The 22,077-nt window shown below is 38.8% G+C and overlaps 1 protein-coding gene across 1 annotated transcript in view; it reads right to left on the bottom strand.

Annotated features, from left to right (window-relative positions):
• The window catches only part of TKT (transketolase), a 36,612-nt gene that overhangs the window by 5,621 nt on the left and 8,914 nt on the right, over positions 1-22,077 (bottom strand). Inside the window, exons 5-9 of the mRNA XM_083353212.1 lie at positions 9,978-10,169; positions 8,652-8,770; positions 5,972-6,165; positions 4,417-4,581; positions 1,986-2,142 (exon numbers count right to left, since the gene is read on the bottom strand). Of these exons, the coding sequence (XP_083209338.1) occupies positions 1,986-2,142; positions 4,417-4,581; positions 5,972-6,165; positions 8,652-8,770; positions 9,978-10,169 (827 nt within the window). The remainder of the gene's footprint in view (positions 1-1,985; positions 2,143-4,416; positions 4,582-5,971; positions 6,166-8,651; positions 8,771-9,977; positions 10,170-22,077) is intronic.

The raw sequence follows: 22,077 nt of genomic DNA, 5'->3' as shown, positions 1-22,077 counted from the left end.
TTTTCTTAGCTTTGAAGTTTGAGATTATATTTCTGAAATAAATATGGTTTCCTATGTGGAAAATTTAACTAGTTGGAAATGTTGAAACCATTACAGGAATAAATACTTTGCACAAGCTACAGAGGATCTGTGCTATTCAAAATTATTTTGAGATGAGGCTGAAACTGGTTGGCTGACCGAGTTTGTCAGATACAACAAAATAATGTTATCTAAACAACATAAAATGAAAAGGGTGTTTTCAAAATCTCAACTTGCTGTTTCATTTTTCTTGGGTACAGTCAGTCTTTCCCACATATTAAAACAATGGTAAAACGGTCAGAAACTAAACAGCACTACCAGCACCAGCTGGAACATTTTTCAATACAATTACAAACTCCAGCACACGGTTTGTAATTCATGCGTGGGTGGCTTATGGGGAAACAAGTCTAAAAGATGTCATTTTAAAAGGGGGACTTCAGGCAAAGGGTTACACAAGCCGTCAATTCTCCAAGTCTTTCTTCCAAAGAGTAGGAGCCCTTCAGATACATACAGAATCTTGAGATGCAGCAGTGTGAGTGGAAACATTCAGTGTGCTGCTACTTTAAGGCACTGTCCTTAATTCAAGGCAAAAGAAAAAAGAAAAAGCCAAGCATGCAGATGTTTTCAATCTTGCTCCAGACAGTTTTTTTAAAAAAATTACTGCTAATGTAAGAGCCAGAGCCTTTCAGAGTGAGATGTAGATGTTCTGTAGAATTAGATTCCACAAAACACATGCTCTGCTTGGGAACTAGGCAACCTTGGCTCTTTTATGACTTGTGGACTTCAACTCCCAGAATTCCTGAGTCAGCATAGCTGGGAGTTGAAGTCCATGAGTCATAAAAGAGCCGAGGTTGCCTACCCCTGTCCTAGAGCTTTGTCTGACCCATAAAGGGTAACAGTTATAATCACAAAGCCTTCTATTTAGCAGAGTTGGCCTTCGGGCAATGGAGATGGATCTTTGTCTGGGGATTTAGCACCATATTGACTGGGGCATTTGGTTTTTTTTCTATAAGGCAGCTTTTCCCAATTACCAAATGTGTGGATTTCAAATCCCAGAATTCCCAATTACTGCTGGAAATTCAGGAAGACAAAGATCATACTTCCTGAGCATGCACAGATTAGGGAAAGCTGCTTTAGAACTTCAGTGAAATTAGATTGCTAGAACAAACATAATATGGCCCTTAATGATATTTGTTATTGGAAGGAAATAGGGGCTGTGTGTAGTGGATTTGCTCTTTAAAAGACACTCATTATTTTTCAAAACTTGAAAAGTGATTAAAAAAACGATAATTATTCTGTGGGTGTGGTAAAATCTGGCATTAAGTTGCAGGAGGGAGGGAGGGGTCTTTCCTAAGGAGGTAAGAGGCAGATCAGTCTGAAGTCCTTACTATACAGTCTGCTAAGACTAATGTCAGGCACAAGAAACCAAGAACAACTCCATAAATTGCTCAGAATAGTTTCTTTATTGCCCTTCATCCATAGACAGGAATCTTGCCGGACTAAAGCATATTCTACATCAGCAGTCTCCAATCTTTCTGGCTCAGTGGACCGGCTGCTACAGTGGCGGGGAAAAGAGGGGATGGTTTTGTGTGTGTGTGCCACTTTCACAAATACAGCTTTGCGAGCACATCCACACCCCCACCATTTCTGCGGCCCAGCTCCGAACGGCATTGTTCTGTGGACCGGGGGTCAGGGACCCCTGCTCTACATAGCTGTTACATATATGCTGTGAAGGTTTAGGGAGGATCCCTCCTGGGCCTCTTCCTGCATACCAAGGACTCAAGGTGGGGAACAATCTCTCCTTCTTGCAACTCGATGTCAGATTGCACCACACTGGGTTTGGCATGTTTACCAAGATGCTCTCAAGTGTGTTCACTTTTTAGAAATAGGTATGTAAATGCAATAACTCTTAGTTCCTTGGAGGGCTACAAACAGTGTGGTGAAAAAAATATATATAAGATACTTACCAATGGATACGCCACAGTGAGATCCACAAAGATTAATGTTGCTCTCAGAAATGGCTGCCATACGTATCTGATCATAAGCCCTGGTGAAAAATGTGGCAAAGGTGCTAGCAAAGACAATGTTTCTGTCACGGCAGGCACAACCAACTGCAACGCTCACCTGCAAAATGGAGAACGAAAATAACTAAAGTCATCCTGGCATTTGACATGTTTTGAGAAATGCTCAGTCTTTAGATTGTTACGTTGATGTCCTGCTGTTTCCTGAAAAAAACATGGAGGTGTCTAGAGGCTGTTTCTCCTTATCGATTTCATTCTTAAGGCAAGCCCATTAGATAGATTAGGCTAAGACACAGGTTGCTGTGCTTTAGGGATGAGTGAGGCGTTAATCTCAGGACTCCATATCTTCTGCACCAATGTAACATTTTTAAGATTAAAATTAACACGAGAAGAGCCATTTCATTTTTCTGTTAAACTAATTAATACAAGAGAGAGGGCTTTTTCTATAGTGATTCCATTCCTACAAATTCCTTGTCAGGCCCCATCACTTCCAGCTTTTTTTTAAAAAAAAAACCCTCCAAAGAATGATCAACATTGTCACACCTCCTCAACGGGACTTACTATTCTATCCTGGATTTTCACTTGTAATCAAAGGGAGGGGGTGTGCCTTTGGGGGAAAAATATTGTAAAAAGACAGTTTTGTTTATTATGATTCATTTCATCATACCTTTGAAGTACCTTATTGAATGAACAACTACTATGCAAAATAAAAAGAAAGGGAAAAAAGAATGTAGTAGTAGAAACAACATAACATTTGGCCTAGATTTAATATTATGGTGGGATTTTCTGCCAATAAAAACATTTTCACTGAGGTATAAACAGAAGGTTTCAAACTGAGTTCTGTGAGAGAACTTTCTCTTTATAAGCAGTAACCCCAAACTACTGTAGAAATAGCCTAATTAAAGAAGATGATCTCCACTTCTAAGAACATCAATTGCTCCAAATAACGAACTTTTTTTCCATATCTCTGTCAGCCTAACATTTAAAAAATAAGTATGGTAAATGTAATCAAAACAATTTAACTTCATACACTTTTGAATAATGAAATTGGTGTGCAACAGAGGAAATGACGGATCCTTTGGCTTTGAGAAATTCATCAGTCTTTAGCACAATATGTAGTGATCCATACAATGAATTAATAGAAAGTAATATTTCATTATTCTGGACTATGATAGAGGTGTTCCTGTTCTGATTGATATCTCAGAATTGTTGCTTTGGGGGAAAAAATAAAGGAAAGAGTTCTCTATACATTGAATTGAGGTTCTGGAAGAAAAGTGGATTTAGATTAAATTAAACGGAAATATCTGCTGTTCCCATCTATTCCTATCCAGTGGCTGTAACTTACAGAACCCCAGCTTAGCTATGACCTTCTCCTTCCATGTTTAATTTCTTTCTCATCACTATCAGGCATTGTCAAAGTTTGGATGAAGGAAACTTCATGCCCATGTCCATACTTATTGTCTCTGCAGCCAAAGCTGTTTTTCCTATTTAAATTTTGTTTACATAAGATGCTTTAACTTGGTTGAAATAAATGTGGCTGCTGAACAACAAACAACAGCTTAAGGTCCATGCAATCTGGGAACTGGTAAAAAAGTGATAGATTATCCAAGGCTTGAGGGAAGGGAAACATGCTGTAAAAAAAGGATGGGAGGGAAACAGAAGATAAGAAGGGGAGAATGTGAGAATTATAATATTAGGAAATATGTGACCCATCTGTTAGGACTTTAAACCAGGTTCACCACTGTTTGCTATACTGCACCTCTCAATTCCAGATATTTCTGAAAGGGGATCATTTTTATGTATTTATTTAGAGAATTTATCTGACCGTCCACTCACTTTCAATGACTCTAGGTGGCTTAAGGTAAAGGTAAAGGTTCCCCCGCACAGGTGTGCTAGTCGTTTCCAACTCTAGGGGCCGGTGCTCATCTCCGTTTCAAAGCCGAAGAGCCAGCGCTTGTCCGAGGACATCTCCGTGGTCATGTGGCCGGCATGACTAGATGCCAAAGGCGCACGGAACGCTGTTACCGTCCCACAGTAGTGGTCCCTATTTTTCTACTTGCACTTTTACGTGCTTTTGAACTGCTAGGTTGGCAGAAGCTGGGACGAGTAACAGGCGCTCACTCTGTTACGCGGCACTCAGGATTTGACCCGCCAAACTGCCGACCTTCTGATTGACAAGCTCAGCGTCCTAACCCACTGAGCCACCGCGTCCCTTCCTAGGTGGCTTACAAACCATAAAAAACCCAATGTAAAAGGAGTTAAAACAATACACCGCCCACCACATATCATGACAAAGATACAGTAATGATGGTGGTTAGCACTAACAAATCAATTTATTTTGTTCATGTCACAATCTATATGCAGCACAAGAACATACCATGTTTTGTTCAGCAATGTAACACTCAATGAAACGGCTGGGATGTTCCTTTTTGAACAGCTCAGAGAAAGTAGAATTCTTCGTGTCTCCATCCAAAGCAACCACACGGTTACAGGCATGGCCTAGTTTGGCAAGAGCCACACCATAAGCTTTGCGGGTTGCAAACTGTGAAGCAAACAAAGATGAACCATTTTAAAATACTCCATCGTTCTTGAAAATAAAATATTTTAGCGATTAAAAAAAATCCAAATGATCACTATTTCCCTGAGCAGTTTAGAAAGAAACTCTGAAGTATTTTTTTTTTCACGTTACAGAATAGGAAGGTCTACTACAGGTTTCTATGGCACTGATTTTAGGAAGCTTTTCAAATATTTAGCATTTGGTGACCCAAAATATATTCTGGCATGTCTAGGCAATATCTACAAAATTGTTTTGAAAATTTCATATCCTTGTGATATGTATTCTCATAAAATTATTTCTATGCCTCTAATTAGATGCATGGCTCAATGAGGCATGATATTCTGCTTACAAGCAGCACGCTATTTCATAAAAGCACTGATTAAAAAAAATTGAGGCAGGATTAATCTGCCTTAAGTGGCTGATCCATGTCACTGGTATAATACACAAAGGAGACAATACTCAATGATAAAGTACCAATTTATTCCAATGTTGCAGCCGCCCATCTAGTATACTCTCTCCTGCAGAGATTCTCTATTATTTCTAACCTTTATTGTTTTGGGGACAGCTGGCAAATTTCCAGACAAAGCAATGGACTGCAGCAACCTTCATGCTGATGTTCAAAGAATGTCTACGAGCTCTATGAGAGGAGCCAGAGAGCTCTTGGACACATCGTGCTGGGACCTCCTCAACTCAGCAATAACAATTGAAGGAGACTATTGGGGCACATATTATTTTATCAACCACAATAAGATTCCTGAGATCCAAAAATGACAAACTAGTATTTGAATTTTATTAGGATACAGCCTTTCAAATCCTTATACATTTCCACTTTTATTAACACTTGGGATGGTAGTTAGGCAACCTCTTGCATGAACTTCTCACTAAATTTATTCATGGATGATTTGGGCATTTTTCAGACTTTTTTTACATAAATATTGACCAGAGAGGATCTCACTTAATTATCCTAAGCACACTCTACTACTCATTATTTGTGAAATCTATGAGGTTTCCATTTGGGTTATCTTGCAGGGGCCTTACTCTTGAATTCTGGACTGGCCATTTAACAAGAAAGGAGAATAATTATCAGGGGAAAAATATTTGTTTTAAAAAATTCTTGCCTGGCCCCATCAGAGTAACTCTTGTTGTTCTGGATAGGTAATTATGCTACTATAAAAAAATCAATTAGAACAGCATCTCCTGAGGAAAAGCTTCTGAAAGCATTCCAGAATATTCCACAAGATTATAAACTATTGAATGAACACCATTTATTCTCATAATCTATCCTCCATAAACCAAGCAGTCTTTGGAAAAGAACCCCCTTTTTGCTCTCCTGAATGTCTATTGTTATTAATAATATTTGAAAACATCATAGTACCTTATTTCCTATCTTGTAGTTTGGTGGAGATGGCATCTTGACATTTTTAATATTAACAGCTGGTGCATTATCTTGTGGAAGAGTTGGAGAAAGCTTTTTCTTGTTCTGGATTTTGCCATTAATCTCCTCAATGATTTGCTCAGCCATGTCTTTTGGAAGAGGTTTGCCATGCCAGTTTTCCTTATCTTCAACCCCTGTAGAATTATTATACAGATTTTGAGCCATTCTCTGCCATAGCTAGTTCATTGTTGTAATTGAAATGCTTTGCCGCTGGATAAACCATTCTCCAATCCCAAATACATTTTCTCATTCTCCTTATACCTCAAAGTATATTCTTTATGTAATGAGTTTCTGCAGCTCATCCCATCATTTTTACTTCCTGCAAGTCTTGACTCCATGAACAAGGATGGGCCATACTAATTAATTTAGTCAGCGTATCAGTAATCTTAACAGAATGAATGATATTCTAGATATTTTATAAGTAAGGAACTGAATAGGCAGGCAAGAATTCTTCAAATTCTTCAATTAAATATTCATGTGCAAGCATGAAACATTTCTGTCAATGCTGCTAACATCGGATGTTCTTGCTTTGACAACAGATGAAAATGCAGCCGTTTTCTCTATGCTTTTATAATTAGTTGGTGCTGGGAGGGGGGATTGGGATGAGAGTTCAGTTAGTCAAAGAGCCTTGGTGGAGCAGTGGGCTAATGCCTCCTTAAGTAACACCAGCTGCCTGCAATTAGTGCAGGTTCGCATCCCACCAGGCTCAAGGTTGACTCAGCCTTCCATCCTTCCGAGGTAGGTAAAATGAGGACCCAGATTGTTGGGGGCAATTAAGCTGACTTTGTAATAATGCCGCTTGGGTGTGTGTGTGAAAGCCCTAATAAGCAGGCATATACATAGAATGAAGGCTATTGCTAAGCTTGTAAGCCGCCCTGAGTCTTCGGAGAAGGGCGGGATATAAATGGAATTAAAATAAAAAAAATAAAAATAATAATAATAACTCTGCCGTGGGAATGCAAGGACAAATTGGGTCCATCAAAGTGTGAGTTAGCATCTGGAGGCGCTCATTCTTACAGCCTTTTAGATGTTAAGGCTTGGGTCATTGAGTGCATCGTAGGTCTATCCGCTCCCTGCCCTCCTGTAATTAATTGCATATATCCTGATTCGGCTGTGAATACACACACACACACACACAAACACACATGCATATTCCTGGTACATGGGAATATGGAAGTCAACATTTTCATATACTAGTTAACTGTTCTCTTTTCCTCATCCTTGGATTGATTCTAAATTGTAATTTTATTCATCTTTTAAATAAATAATAGTAAATAGTATAATAATAGTAGAATTCTTGTCATTTTTGTAACGTACTTTAGCATTTCTAGCAAAAATATTGTCCAAAACCACTTAAAATATTTATTCTATTTTAGCTTACTCCAATTAATTGGTGAGATATTCAAGCATTGTGGCAATTTTATGTTGACAGCGTAATACCTACAGTAAACGGTTTTGAGCTACAGGTTCAACTACAGCTAAGGTTCAATGGAAAATACAAATAGTGAGTGTTCAGTTAAAATGTTCCGATACCAGCCCTCATGAGACAATATGTAGCTTCAATAAAGATTTGAATAAAAAAAAACTCCAAAACCAAAGCAAACAACTCTGGCACTATAGCTTCATTAAAATAATCCTTCATTAAAATAACCCATTCCAAAGGATGATTCATATAAGTGTTAATATTTGGTTTAAAAAATTGTATAATAAGATCATCGATCAAATTTGGCTACCAGAGTTAGTCCTGGGCTTATGATCATAATTGGGACCAGAACTTCCATTCTAAGTTGTTGCAGTCATAAGACAATCATCAGTGACCAGGTCTGATTTGATGAGCATTTTTACTATAGTTGTAAGTGAATTCAAGTTGAGTGTGATTCTAAGTGCAATTTCAGCTTAATCAATGGCAGTTTTTATCACTCCCCCCCCAGAAACTGCAAAAAAGTAACAAATTGTGGTCATGTGACTGCAGGACACTACAACCAGTAGTAAATGCAAGCTGGCTGCCAAGCACCCAAATTACAATCACGTGACCATGGTGGGCTGAGGATCATAAGTTCAAATTTAAATCATAACTGACTTTTTTGGAGGCCACCATTAATTCAAAGCATTGTTAAGCGAATGGCCGTAAAGTGAGGGACTATCGGTACAGATATGCTCACAATACGCAGACTTCAGTGAAAAAGTGCTTTCTCCCCATTCCCTTGATGGCCACATGTATATAAAATTTCTACAAAATGTTCACCAAACTGTTCAGGAAGACTTGTAGGAATTACAGAGGGAAACCGCCTATTTCTTGTTTGGTGATTGAATCCTTTTCATTGGAGGGAAACAACTCAGATTGATTTACAACAAACTATAATTAAAAAGTATAAATTCCTGATTTAAATCTCACATTTACCTTGAACTTAAATATATTGCTTAAGACCCTTATCTGGTCTAGGGGGAACATTGTAATCCACAAAAAATGTTTTACAACGTAAGATTTACAAAGTGCTCTAAACACACAAGAATGATTTAATAAGAAGTTATTATGATTAACTTCTTATTAAATCAAACAAAATTGTAATCCTTAAATAGTGGTTGCAGCTGTTCTGAGGAGCCTGAGGCTTGGAATTACCTGCTATTCCTTTGCCTTTGAAGGTCTTGGCAATAATTGCAGTTGGCTGGTGTTTCGTCTGACCAAAAGCTTTGCACAGTTCCTCCACACTGTGCCCATCCACAATGATTGCGTGCCAGCTAGAAGGCAAACAAATCAATTAGCTTTCCAGAAATTTTTATTTTTTTTTATTTTAATTCCATTTATATCCCGCCCTTCTCCGAAGACTCAGGGCGGCTTAATACCAGCTAGCCAAAGAAACACTTTGAAATACGATACCTATTGACATGGCTTGTTAAGTATAAAGATATAAACGTGCATATTTATACATACAAAACATATGTACGGATTTCTGTTTGATGGGATTGTTATGAGGTTCAAAATAATCAAATTCCAAAGAATCATTTTAGACATATCAAAGGCTTTAAATTACCTTGGCATTCATGGATGAAGAGTATTGATTTGTTGTTGCCTTGTTTCATAAAAATCAACAAACAAAACTAACATGGGATAAGAAAAAGTGAATCTTTTTCTCAATTCCTTCACTTACAAAATATTCAGAGGATAAAAAGCAAAGCAGGAGCACTGGACCTGCTCTGGGTGCACATGACCCAGCTAACCACAATAAATTTTGTTTTATAATTTAATTTAATTTAATCTAATTATGGGACTTGTATGCCGCCCTATCTCCCGAAGGACTCAGGGCGGCTAACAACAATAAAACAACAATAAAAACAATGAATACAAATATTAAAAGAGATTCAATTTTACAAAGCTCCACAAAAAACCAATAAAAAGTAAAACAAAATTAAAACCCCCGTCATCAGTCCAGGTCGGCCAGTTGGAAAAGGTATGTCTTTAGGTCGCGATGAAAGGACCGCAGATCTGGGGCCGTCCGAAGTTCTCGGGGGAGCTAATTCCAAAGGGCAGGCGCCCCGACAGAGAAGGCCCTCCCCCTGGGGGTCGCCAGCCGACATTGTCTGGCCGACGGCACCCTGAGGAGACCCTCCCTGTGTGAGCGCACAGGGCGATGGGAAGTCGTTCCTGGCAGCAGACGGTCCTGTAAATATCCCGGGCCTAAGCCAATAAATGTGCCAATACTGTAAAATGCAACAGGAAGACATGACTGTCAACAGTTAAGACAGTCAGATAAAATACCATCCTTACCATACCTTTCAGATTCAACAAACCACTAATAACCCCATGAAATATTTAAGAATTTTTATCAGCATTTATTTCATTTTATATCCAAGATCATTCTGGTATTCATTAATCTGTATCTAATTATCAGCCCAAATACAGATTTAAAAAAAGTACAGCGCATTAAAGTATTATAAGACCACATACCCAAAGGATTCACAACGTTTCTGGTAGATTTCTACATTATGCTGCAGAGGAGCAGGATCACTTTGTCCCAACCGGTTAATATCAAGAATAGCAGTCAAATTATCCAGTTTGTAGAATCCAGCAAAGGCCATTGCTTCCCAAACTGAGCCTTCAGACAACTCTCCATCTCCAAGCATACAATATACTCGATAGCTTTATATAAAAGAAAAGACAGGGTGACGCTATTTAGCCTCCTAAATTACTGAAAGGTGGAATAGAAGAGCTCAGCCAACAGGATAGAAAGCTAGAAGTCTTAACCTATGGGAGAACGAAGGAGAAATTTCATGACAGTGAGAAAAATTAGCCAGTAGAACAGCTTGCCACTAGAAGTTGTGGGTTCTCCATCATTGGAGGTTTATAAGAAGAGATTGGACAGCCACTTGTCTGGAATGGTACAGGATCACCTGCTGGAGCAGGGTATTAGACTAGACGACCTTCAAGGTCCCTTCCAACTCTGTTATATTGTTGCTGTTATTTTTCTCCTGCTGTGGGGCAAGACCTGCATAGTTCTGGCTGCCACCACCTATCATCCAGGGATGACTCACCTCCAGTGGTGGGATTCAGCCGGTTCGCACCACTTTGGCAGAACTGGTAGCTAATTTTTTGTTGCCCAGGCCCAGAATGGACTTGCGGAAGCGGCACCCACACAGAGAACCGTTTGTTCACATATTTGAATCCCACCACTGCTCACCTCATATCCCTCCTCAACCCTGGTTTGTGTGAGAGTTACTTCTATAATGCAGGGTAGCTTAGTGTTATGAAGCTGGAATACCTGTTCTTTCTTCTTAGAAGGCTGATAAATACCCATTTACCAAAAAAGGAAAAATACAAAAAGTAAATGCAATGGTTTGGTTAAATCACAAAATTGTGCTTATCCGCTACAAATAATAATAAAAAACTTGCTCAGACTGCATGTAAACTTGCAATAAACTTGTTTAATTATTTAAAAACTACTCTGGGTCTCTGGTCTTACCAAGCAAGTGCATAATAGAAATAATCCAGTTTACAAATAGTTTTAACTCTATAACATAAACCTATAGTTTATAGCCTTATACCAATTCAGTAAATTCCAGAGAATGTTTTTAGTGCTTAATCCATCTTAGACAAACTCTGTAAACATCATTCCACTTTTCCTGTCTCCTTTGGGAAGGGCTACTAAATCTGGACTGCAATAATTATATGGAAGCAAAGAAATGGAGAAAAACCTACAAAATTCTCCCTCTAATCTGGTGGCCATCTGGAGTTTGACAGGCAAGGAGTTGCTAGTAGCTTTCGTTTGGGGGAAATATGCTCTTGTGACAAAGTCAGCCTTGAGCAAGCTCATTTGAGCAGAAATCTATTCAAACATTCTTGCATATAGTTTGTCTAACTAACAGTTACAGTCAAAAGAAGATTGTTTGGGAAGGAGAGAGGAATCATAGAAGAAGAGAAAAAAGAAATGCCATTAATCAGAAGGTGTTCTCATACAAATGCATACAGGCACATACAATGCTTAGAGCTAGTTTGATGTAGTTCTTAAGGTGCTGGCCTTAACAACCAGGAGACTGTGAATTCTAGCCCTGCCTTAGGCATGAAAACCAGCTGAGTGACTTTTGAGCCAGTCACTCTTCTCTGTCCAACCCACCTCACAGGGTTGTTGTTGAGGGAAAAATAGGAGAAAGGAGTATTAGGTATATTCACTGCCCTGAGTAATTTATAAAAATAATACAAGTGGGATAAATATCTAATAAATTAATACACAGTACTGGGAGTTATGACAGCATATAGGTGTTGAACCAGGAAAGGGGATAACAGTAGTCTATTCTCAGCTGCAGATGCGCAGTGGGTGACTTTCAGCCCAATCTACTTCACAGGGTTGTTGTAGGAGAAAATGGGAGAATCTTTTCTTCATGAATTCCAATATGAAAGGCAGGATATAATTCAAACAAATGACGTAAGGAAGCAAACAATACATTGCATTTATATAGCAAACGCCCAGTTAGGTTAAGATTTTGATGTTTGTTCATTGAACTGAAAAGGACTTGCATAGAGAGCTAAAAGGCTCATTCACCTTTCTATTATATAGAATGTTACCATTATCTGCAATCTTAGAAATAACTCTAAAAGAGGAAGTGGATTGTGAAAGGAAACATCACTATCAATCATAAGTAGAACTTCATTCATTCAATTTCATGCAATTTAGGCAAGTGGGAAATAAAATTACCTGGCTTTATCGAATACATTGCATTTATATAGCAAATGCCCAGTTAGGTTAAGGATCCCTAATGATGAATGACTCAAACAAGTTGCCCCATGAGGTCATTTATTTGAATTCAGTTCTGCCCAGGGATTATTGAGAACTAAATTCAAGCCCTCCTAGGATAGCTAACATTAATATTTTTCTTTCTTTTCTTTCTCCCCTTGCAGTGCTGCAGTTAAACAGCCCTGAGCACTTGTGAAGAAATGAAGTAAGAGCATCAAGAAATAATCAGAAATATGAATTATTCCTCCCTTACAACCCCATCTTAAAATATCCAGGGATGTTTAAAGAGAGGTTATGATATATTAATGTCAAATAGTGAAGAAAATCTTAGGAAATAAGGAATTCTAGCCATAATTCTAAAGCTTGGCTGCCTTTTAAAGCACCATCACTGTGACTCAGCAAAACGATTGATAAACTGTAGCTCTTCCTTGCAGAACAAGCACAGCTTATTTCCTCATTTCAATATGGCAAACTGTATTTGCCCAGTATTTCCACATAACAAGGAAATGATATCTTTAATTTCACTCCCTCCAAAGCAAATACAATGCTAATTGCTTGTAGTTGATTTTAACAAGTTACAGCTTCCCATGAGCATTCTTTCCATTCAAAGAATGGTTTAATTTTTTTCCTCCTTATTGTCATTCAAATGAAAGTCCCTCTCAGCTATGGGAAGAAGCACCACCCTTCTTAACCAGCTAAAACTTCCTCTCTTCTGGGACCGCGATGCAAAAAATAAAAATAAAAATCACAAGACTCCACTCAATTTATCATTAAGCAATCAGGAATGAAGGAAGATCACAACTAGACAGTGGGCTGCCCTAGAGAGAATCCAGGGTTAGGGTGTCCAGCAGTCAGAAGAGCAGGTAGAGGGCATAACTAGTGAGAGGATGTCCACATAGCTTCTTAGTAGACATCAGAGTGACCACTTGGGGAATGCTATTAGAAAGGATGTCAGGGATGAAAGTTGAGAGAAGCTAGAGGGATTGAGGTGGCTGGAGACTGGGAGAAGGATAACAGTAGTGACAGCCCCAGGAAATATTAGAAGTAAGGTGGGCATTACAACGGAAGAGTTATAGGAAATTTGGTTTCAACCTTCTTTTCTGGCTTCCCAGACACAGCCCAGGTTCTAGATGCAGAGTCACTGAAAGCTTTAGGTTGAAGTTAGAACTACTGTACGTAGAGAAACCTGCATTCTATCTATTGTTGTGGATGGGTTTAAACATCCCCTGAATAAGCGGATGAACTATCTGGAGTTTCTACACAGCTCCTGCTAAGGCAGCAGGTAGAGGCTGTGATCAGGAAAAACTTCAGCCATCCCGTCAGGTTTGCCAACAACTTTATTGATTAGCCCTTGGGCCATATCAAAGTACAAAGTTCCAGCAACAAACCGTCACCAAAACTAGATAAAAGCAATCCAAAATGGAATTTGATAAAATACAATTTAAAATGGAATTAAAATACAATTTAAGTTAAAATAGTAATAAAATACAAATTTAAGATATAGATAAAATATGGTAACGTTATATTTCGGAGTCGCCCTTACAATCTACCCCAATCAGTCCCACATAATAAAATACAAATTTAAGATATAGATAAAATATGGTAACGTTATATTTCGGAGTCGCCCTTACAATCTACCCCAACCAGAGCCTTGGTGGAGCAGTGGGCTAATGCCTCCTTAAGTAACACCAGCTGCCTGCAATTATTGCAGGTTCGCATCCCACCAGGCTCAAGGTTGACTCAGCCTTCCATCCTTCCGAGGTAGGTAAAATGAGGACCCAGATTGTTGGGGGCAATTAAGCTGACTTTGTAATAATGCCGCTTGGGTGTGTGTGAAAGCCCTAATAAGCAGGCATATACATAGAATGAAGGCTACTGCTAAGCTTGTAAGCCGCCCTGAGTCTTCGGAGAAGGGTGGGATATAAATGGAATTAAAATAAAAAATAAATAAAAATAAAAAATATGCAGATCTTAACTGGATCATTTTGTTCAAATACTGTGCTACGTTGAATGTTATTTTCAAGTTCTGGCCGGACATAAGGTAAGTTATTTTGATATGGGGATCCCAATGGGTCATTCGTTTGGTATATAGACCAAGATACCTGTCTCTCACCCTCCTATACAAACAACAGTCAAATAGGATGTGAGCCAGGTCCTCTACCTCTGCCGCTCCGCAAATGCAGAGACGCTCATTGTATGGTATAGCATGAAATCTCCCATATCTGACCATTGTATCAAGCTGTTCGAATCTCGCTCTCGTAAATATCTCCCTAAGATGTTTTGGGAGTTGTAACTTCAAATAACTGTCCACTTGAAAAGTACATTTGTATTTACTCAGCCATTTCAAGTTACCCACCTTACTAAGGATAGCTATATCAGTTTGTGCTTCTATATCCTTAATTCTTTGGGCAACTCTTTTTTTAGATTGTTCTCCTGTTACGCAAGAAACAGGAAGGCCACAGCTTCTTACAAAATTTGTTAGTTTGGTGATCCAGGAGATTTGTGATTGCAGTTTTATTTGCTCTAGTAGGCATAATTTGGGGAGTCTATCAGTCTCCATTTCATTAACTTTGAATCAGTAGTTATAAGCTCTAATTTTAGATAATGCCTGAATTGTATGAATTCCCAATTCAGCTCTAACTGCTGCAGCAGATGTTCTTGGATCTACACCCAAAATACATCTCAGATGCTGGGACTGTGTTCGTTCTAAAGCTGTGGTTGAATAAAGACCCCAAATTTCTGCTCCATACAAGAGCATTGTCGTAACCTTAGCCTTATAAACTTTGAGTAGTGGAGCTAGGGACCCTGGGTAACTATGGTTCTTTAGTTTGAGCAATAAATTCAAACGGGCTTTTGCTCTAAATGTACTTCGTTGATGATGGCAGGCCCAAGATCCAGTCTTGGAAAAAGTTACTCCCAAATATACAAAGGTATTAACCTGCTCAATTGGTTCACCGTCTAATTGCCACTTATGTCTCTGATAGTTTCTTCCAAACACCATTATTTTCGATTTGGATTTGCTAATAATTAGGGAGTTATCCTGGCAATAAGAGCTGAATCTTCTTAATAGCCTACGTAATCCTACTTGTGAGTATGATAATAAAATCATGTTATCAGCATAAAGCAAGCTGTTACAGTAAGTATTTAGGATCATCGGCATGTGTACCATGGTATCCTTCATTAACCCTGGCAAGTCATTGATGTATAAATTAAATAATAATGGGGCCAGGATACACCCTTGCCTTATCTCTTTATTTGTGTGAATCCTGTTAGTCAGGGCCCCATTAACCCCATACCGCACCCTCAAACAGGTACTTGTGTAAAGGGCTTTAATCAAAGCCAGAAGTCTGGGTTCTATTTTAAGAGATGTCAATTTACTCCATAGTACGTCTCTATTTACCATATCAAATGCTGCTGTAAGGTCTATAAAAGCAGCAAACAGGGGTCTCCTCTTATAGGCATATTTGGCAATTAGATGGTTCAAAACAAAGCAGTTATCAATAGTAGATCTGTTCTGTCTAAAACCTGCTTGTTCTTCTGTGAGGATGTTGTTTTCCTCTACCCAGATTTCAATTCTGTTCAAAAGGTACCTAGCATATATTTTTGCTACAATGTCAATCAGGCTGATGGGCCTATAATTACTAGGATCCTTTTTATTCCCTTTTTTATATATGGGGACAACTATTGCCATCTTCCACCCGTCTGGTATATGGCAGGTGTTATTTATGTGTGTAAAAAGACCTGCTAATACAGGGCCCCACCAGTTGGGAAATTTCTTAAATAATTCTGCTGGTAAAAAATCCTCGCCTGGGGCTTTATTGCTCTTTAAGCTTTTAATGATGGACTGTATCTCCTTTTCTGAGACTGGTGGCCAAGGGGGGAGAGTTTTAGGATTTACCAAATCACTGTTTAAAAATAATTTCTTTACCGGTTCGGTGGGGGCAAACAAGCACTGATAATAATTCTCCCAGTCCGCAGCAGAGATTGGTATGTCAAATGCAAATCTCCATTCCTTCAGAATACCTGCTACAGAGTGCCAAAATAATACTGAATTATGACTTCTGGCAGCCAACTCAAGTTCTGACCAGATTGAAATGGTAAAACGTTTTTTCTTTAATGTTATAGTTTTTTTATATTCCCTTCTTGTGTGCAGCATCTTAGCTTGTATATGGGCAGTAGGATTCCTCTGGGCAAGCCTCATGGCTGCCTTCAATTTCTTTTTCTGTCGCTGGCAATCAGGATCAAACCAGCGAGGTCTACCCACTTGGGCTCTTTTTGTAGTAGGTTTAGCTGTTAGGTGTTTCTTCAGTATGTTACACAGATTGGAGAATGCATTGAAGGCTGACATCCAGTCAGTAGTAGATGACTCTATTGTTCTAGCCCACTTAGTAGCATTCTCTGTTTTAAGACATTCTAATATTGCCTTAGTATCAACTTTGGCCCAAATTAACCTTTTATTTTGGGTCACCTCTACCTTTTTGGTGAGCCATCTGTCAGCCATGTTATATGGTCTTAAATCTGAGCGGCCTCGCAATGTCACACTTACAGGCTGATGGTCACTATTGTCGCTAAGGTGTACTGTGACCTTTGAGAAGAGGTCAGCCTTATCTCTAGACACACAAAAGAGATCCAGTACACTACTTGAATTGGCTGAGTGGTATGTATAAGGGTATGTATAATTCTTGTCCTTACCTCCCAAAATTTGGAGATTACCCTTAAAAATTAAGGAGACTAGGAGCAGGCCAGCGGCATTACTTTTACAGTCTCTCGAGAGCCACTGAGGATGGTTATCATAAACTCCCCTGGGATTCCCTTCTTCTGGGCAAGCTCATACAGAGAGGGACCCAGTCTAGCATTCAGATCTCCTAATAATACCACTATGGACTGAGGGTACAATATAGATATATCTTCTAAGATAACTTCCAAGCCCATCCAATATTCAAAATTATAGTGCTGGGATGTGCTTGGAGGAATGTACACATTTACCAATATTAACTCAAACTGGTCATATTCAAATTTGACAGCTAGAAAGTATGGATACTTATCTTCGTTATATAATTTCTCTCCCTGCCATTGCAACTCTTCCTTTATAAGAATGCATAGCCCACCCCATAGTTCTTTGTTTTTAGGGCTGGGGAGGCCCATCCCTGAAAGCCTGGCAATTGTACTGGTTCATCCACTTCGGTTAGCCAGGTTTCTTGAAAGGCTATTACGTCAAATCTAGAAAGAAAGCTCATTAGTCCACTATCAACCATTCTTTTCCAGCCAGCTATGTTCCAGGTCATCAACTGTATGGGGTTCTCAGAGGCAAGGTGGTCTGACTTGGTTGATTGGCTAGATGGTGGAAATGCCAGATGTCAACTTGACAATGGAGCTGGGTCAATATCATCTAAGCTTCCCATATAAACACAGTTGTTGTGAGGTTCGATATTTCTCCTCGTGGGTTGCAGAACTTGTTGTTGCTCCTCTATATCTCGGTTGCCAGTGTGCCTCTGCTCTTGCTCCAAGAATGATTTTTTTTCCAAAGAGCAGGTATTCTGGCTTAAGTCTATAAATGTAGATTTATGTCCATTTTTTGAGGGGCATGACTGAGGGTTCATCTTGTGGAAAGATGTTGTGGGAACTTCTAAATCAAATGAGGATGGAAGCTGGATTATGTCCTTAGTGTTTGTCAGCTTAGGGGGCACTGTGTGATGAAGCCCTTTGTCTTTCAGTTGTTTCTCAGAGGCTGGGTCAGTCAGTGCAGTTACTCCACTCTCAGCCTGTGTGACAAGACCTTTTTTACTGTTGAGGTAAAGGCAGATTGTTGATTAAATGTCTTGTCACAAGGTTGTGTGTTTAGTGGAGCCAAATTAAATAGAGGCTTTGCTGTAGATTGGGTTGTTGTCAGTGCCTCTTTTAGGTCGTCCAATCTTTGAATGATGTTAACTTGCTCAGGTTCTGGCAATGCACTGAATAGGTCAATCAACATTTCCTCTGGCACATCCTCAGCAGTTCCTGCAGCTGTGGGTAACACAGTTCGTATATTGCTTCTTTGCTTTCTCAGGGTCAGTTCAGTTGCAGCAGCCTCAGGCTTAGTAGTGTGAGGGCTGTTGCAGCCTAGATTTAAAGCGACAGTTCCCTCTTGGTGACGCTGTTTCAGGAGTGGGCACACTTTTTCTGAGCAAAAGACCCTTATTGGAAATATAGAGAAAAAGCTCAGAAAGGGCTTCATTCTGAAGAGCATGGAGGGAATTGTGGGCTGCTTGAATGATAGAATTCTCATACATTGTGTTCTTGCTGGCAGCCACTCTGCATGTAGTAGATCTATCAGAGTGAATTCACAGCGGAGCAGCTGGCTCAGGGACAGCCTAATAGCTTTTCTATTGCTCCAATGCCCTCTATTTACTCTCTTGTCATAAATTTGCAAAGTAACCTGGTTAGTTTGCAGTCTGTAGTTATATTGGTCATCTCTTACACCTTTGCCTGATTGAACACCTGTAGGTGTTCAAAGTTTTGGGAGGAGAACAAGGTCCTTCTCTACTTTCATCTTCTGAGTTAGCCATCCCATGTCTGTCCATGGTTATCCTCCCAAGTCCTTCCACAGTATTTGGGTGGCTCCTAACAAACTCTGCAAAAGACTCTTTCAGACAATCAACCTTATCCATGACAATTGACAAGAGATTATATATTGAGTTTACAGTTTGAGCTGTAAGCAAACATTGTCTAGAGAGGAAGTCTGTCACATTTTCCCCCTTCAAATTTGCTACATCTCCCTCCTGTGTAAAAGAGGCTGTTGCCAGATTCCAAGGAGGGGAGCCATTCTCCAAGAGGGAGGAGGACAACTCCACACGCTGTCTGCTCTCCAGTTCGGTTTGTACGTCCCATTCCAATGAGTCACATAAATTAAATTTATCTGATAAGGTGCCTGCGAATGAGTTACTTACTGGAGCAGACTGTCTGTTTGCAATATAATCCTCCATTTTCTGCTGCTTCAAAGGCTTGGATATACTTTCTGCTGCAGAGTGCTGTCTCTTCCTTCTTTTCCCCATTCAGGTTTGTTAAAACAGGTTTAAAAATAAGTTTAAAACTATGGTTTAAAAGGTTGAAATGGGTTAAAAATGGGTTTAAAAAGTTTAAAAGAGGTAGGTTAAAATACAATATTAAAAGAGGTTAAAAAGTTAAAATAAAAATAAAGTAAAATAAAATAAAACTTTTACTTTTGGAGGAGCTCTTTACAGCCTTTGCTGCCTCTCCACCATCTTGACTCCACCTCCCCAAAGTACCCCTCCGTCAGGTTTGCCAGTTGCAACTTTTCCTGGACCAAGAAGTAGTCACAACAGTGATTGACGTGCTTGTCACCTGGAGGAATTAGACCTCTGCAATTTGTTCTGCCCAATATCTGTCCTTAAAGAGGACCTGGGAACTACAGCTGGCACAAAATGCTGTTGCCTGCCTACCTGCTCACTGCTGCTAATCAGTTTAGTAAAGTAACACCTACACTTTGGATACATTATTAGTTGCAAGTTGACTTTCGGGCCTAATTGGTGTTTACAAAACCTATTAGTTGAAACTGTCTGCTCCAAAAGCAATCCGCCCAGCCAGTACATTGCAACGAGGACAGGTAGCACTGTAGGAGTCTTAGAGAATCATCTAAGTGGCACTCCTCTTACTTTGCAACAGCTTGCCTCCCCCAGTTCAGATGGCCTCCACCCTGTTAAAAATTAGGACATTTGTAAGGGCACTGCTTTTTTGCTGGATCATTGGGTGGAATATTCCACTGCTAGGTGGCTAGCAGTGGTAGGACTTTTTTATATAATTGCAAGCTGTCAAGAATCTGGAGAATAGAAGCCATACAATTGACTACAATACATTATGATGCTATTATAAATATAATATAGTACATATTTTATTATGATAATATAAAATATTAATTATTCTGTTGGCTAACATAAGTACTGTAAAGGATGACTCTGAACTCCCAACAATATGTGCAAAATGTTGCATGGCTGCAGTATTTGTTTAATTTATTTGTTGTATTAATAAATATTACTCATGTACAATAAAGCAATTATCAGCCTGACTTCAAAGGAAAAAGGAAATGCTTTTCAAAAGCTTTGAAGGTAATAGCCTGTAATATTTTGGGTTGGGAAGAAATACTCCCTCCAGGTTTGTCTTTTAATACAGCAAAGGGTTTTGTTTACTTAGCATGAATCATCTCCACCTTTATTACAAAATAATAAAGATTATTAGGCCTGTTTGTAATGACTGAGCTTCACTTTCATGAAGAATGTTGTGCTGTGGACATAACAGGATTCTCTTGATCAAAGCTGTTACAAGATTCAACTTGACAAGGCAATTCATTATCCTCAAACCATGTGGGTCAGTCCTTTGGAAGAAGGTGGATTTTAGACTAGCCAAAGGATTTTCAGACTGAACAGTTTTGGTCAGCATGTGCCAAAGCTGCCCAGTCTGAAAGGCCATTGGAGGCTAGTGCCTTTGGTGGACCCTTCCCTCAGCATCCCAATCCGAAAGCCCTTTGGCCAATAGGGTTAACCCACAATCCCCTATATGACTGTTTTATTTCACTTTTAGAAGTAAGGAGACCATATCGCTTCTTAAATAACTTAAAACTTGCTCAATATGGTGGCAAAGCAAGTACCTTCTGGTGATCTGCACATTCCTACATATTGTGAGGACTACTAGTAGGTAGAGCAAAGATTTGACAGGTAATGTAAATTTGGCATTACTTAATACGGATATTGCCATTTCAAGTGTCGGTTGGAAGAATACTGAGCTTTTTTTCTGGCAAAATGTCTATACTAAACTGGTTGAAATTCAAAAGTCCTGTCTTTCTTGTCGATAAGGCATCATCAATTTTAATCTACCAGACAGCTGTTAAAGATTCAGGAGGTGTATAAAGTTAAATAGCTGGAAACCTCAAATTATCTTCTCACAGTGTTAGTATTTCATGAATTAAAACAAATTACAAATTATAGTTTGGGCACATGCATATTTTTTCAATTATTTTTATAAGGTTGTATTGCTTTTGCCAAGAGTTGTCATTCTGCCCAATCATAAATGCTGTACAAATTATATAAAGGTGTGGGTGTAACATGAATATACTAAAATGGCAGCAGAAATTAAAAATATTTGCATCCTAAGCTCAGTAAAGTTAAAGTCTTACTAAATGCTAGCTATTTTCAGCACTGTTTAGAAATAGCAAACAACGTTAAGCAGAAAAACATAAGACTATTACCAGTGAGATTATATTAAGAGTAGTCAATCTTTGTTCAAAGAAATGCCTTCAAGCTAGTTAAATGTACACTTTAAAATTACATCTTTTCCACTGTAAGATGTATTAATTTTCCAGTGCAGACATGCCTTTAGATATCCATTTTTAATGACATGTGAAGAACTTCATGCCAGTAATGATTTATTGCCAAATATTCCTCCCCTTGAGCAATCCAAGCATTGCATAATACAGTAACTCTATTATTTCTCTATATGCTCTTTTGTTCTACATTGTTGTTTCCTTAACATCGTTTGAACAAAAGTCCCATCATGCAAATTAAAGATTACGGCCTGCTTTTGCCTAAATAAAGCACATCTAGATGAAGACAAGAAAAACTATCACTGCAATCTGAAGCATTTCTATGTTCTGTAATCAAATTAAGAGCAAAGCCATTCCAGGATATAAGTTAAGAAGAACTAGTATATATTAATCATAGTTTGCAAATTCAAATAACAAGTAACAAGTGTTAATAGAAGATTTTGATGTTTGTTCATTGAACTGAAAAGGACTTGCATAGAGAGCTAAAAGGCTCATTCACCTTTCTA

The sequence above is a fragment of the Vipera ursinii genome (genome assembly GCF_947247035.1).
Source record: "Vipera ursinii genome assembly, chromosome: 2".
NCBI classification, from domain to species: domain Eukaryota; kingdom Metazoa; phylum Chordata; class Lepidosauria; order Squamata; family Viperidae; genus Vipera; species Vipera ursinii.
The sequence above is the reverse complement of the archived record's forward strand: the minus strand, read 5'-3'. Positions and strand labels throughout refer to the sequence as shown.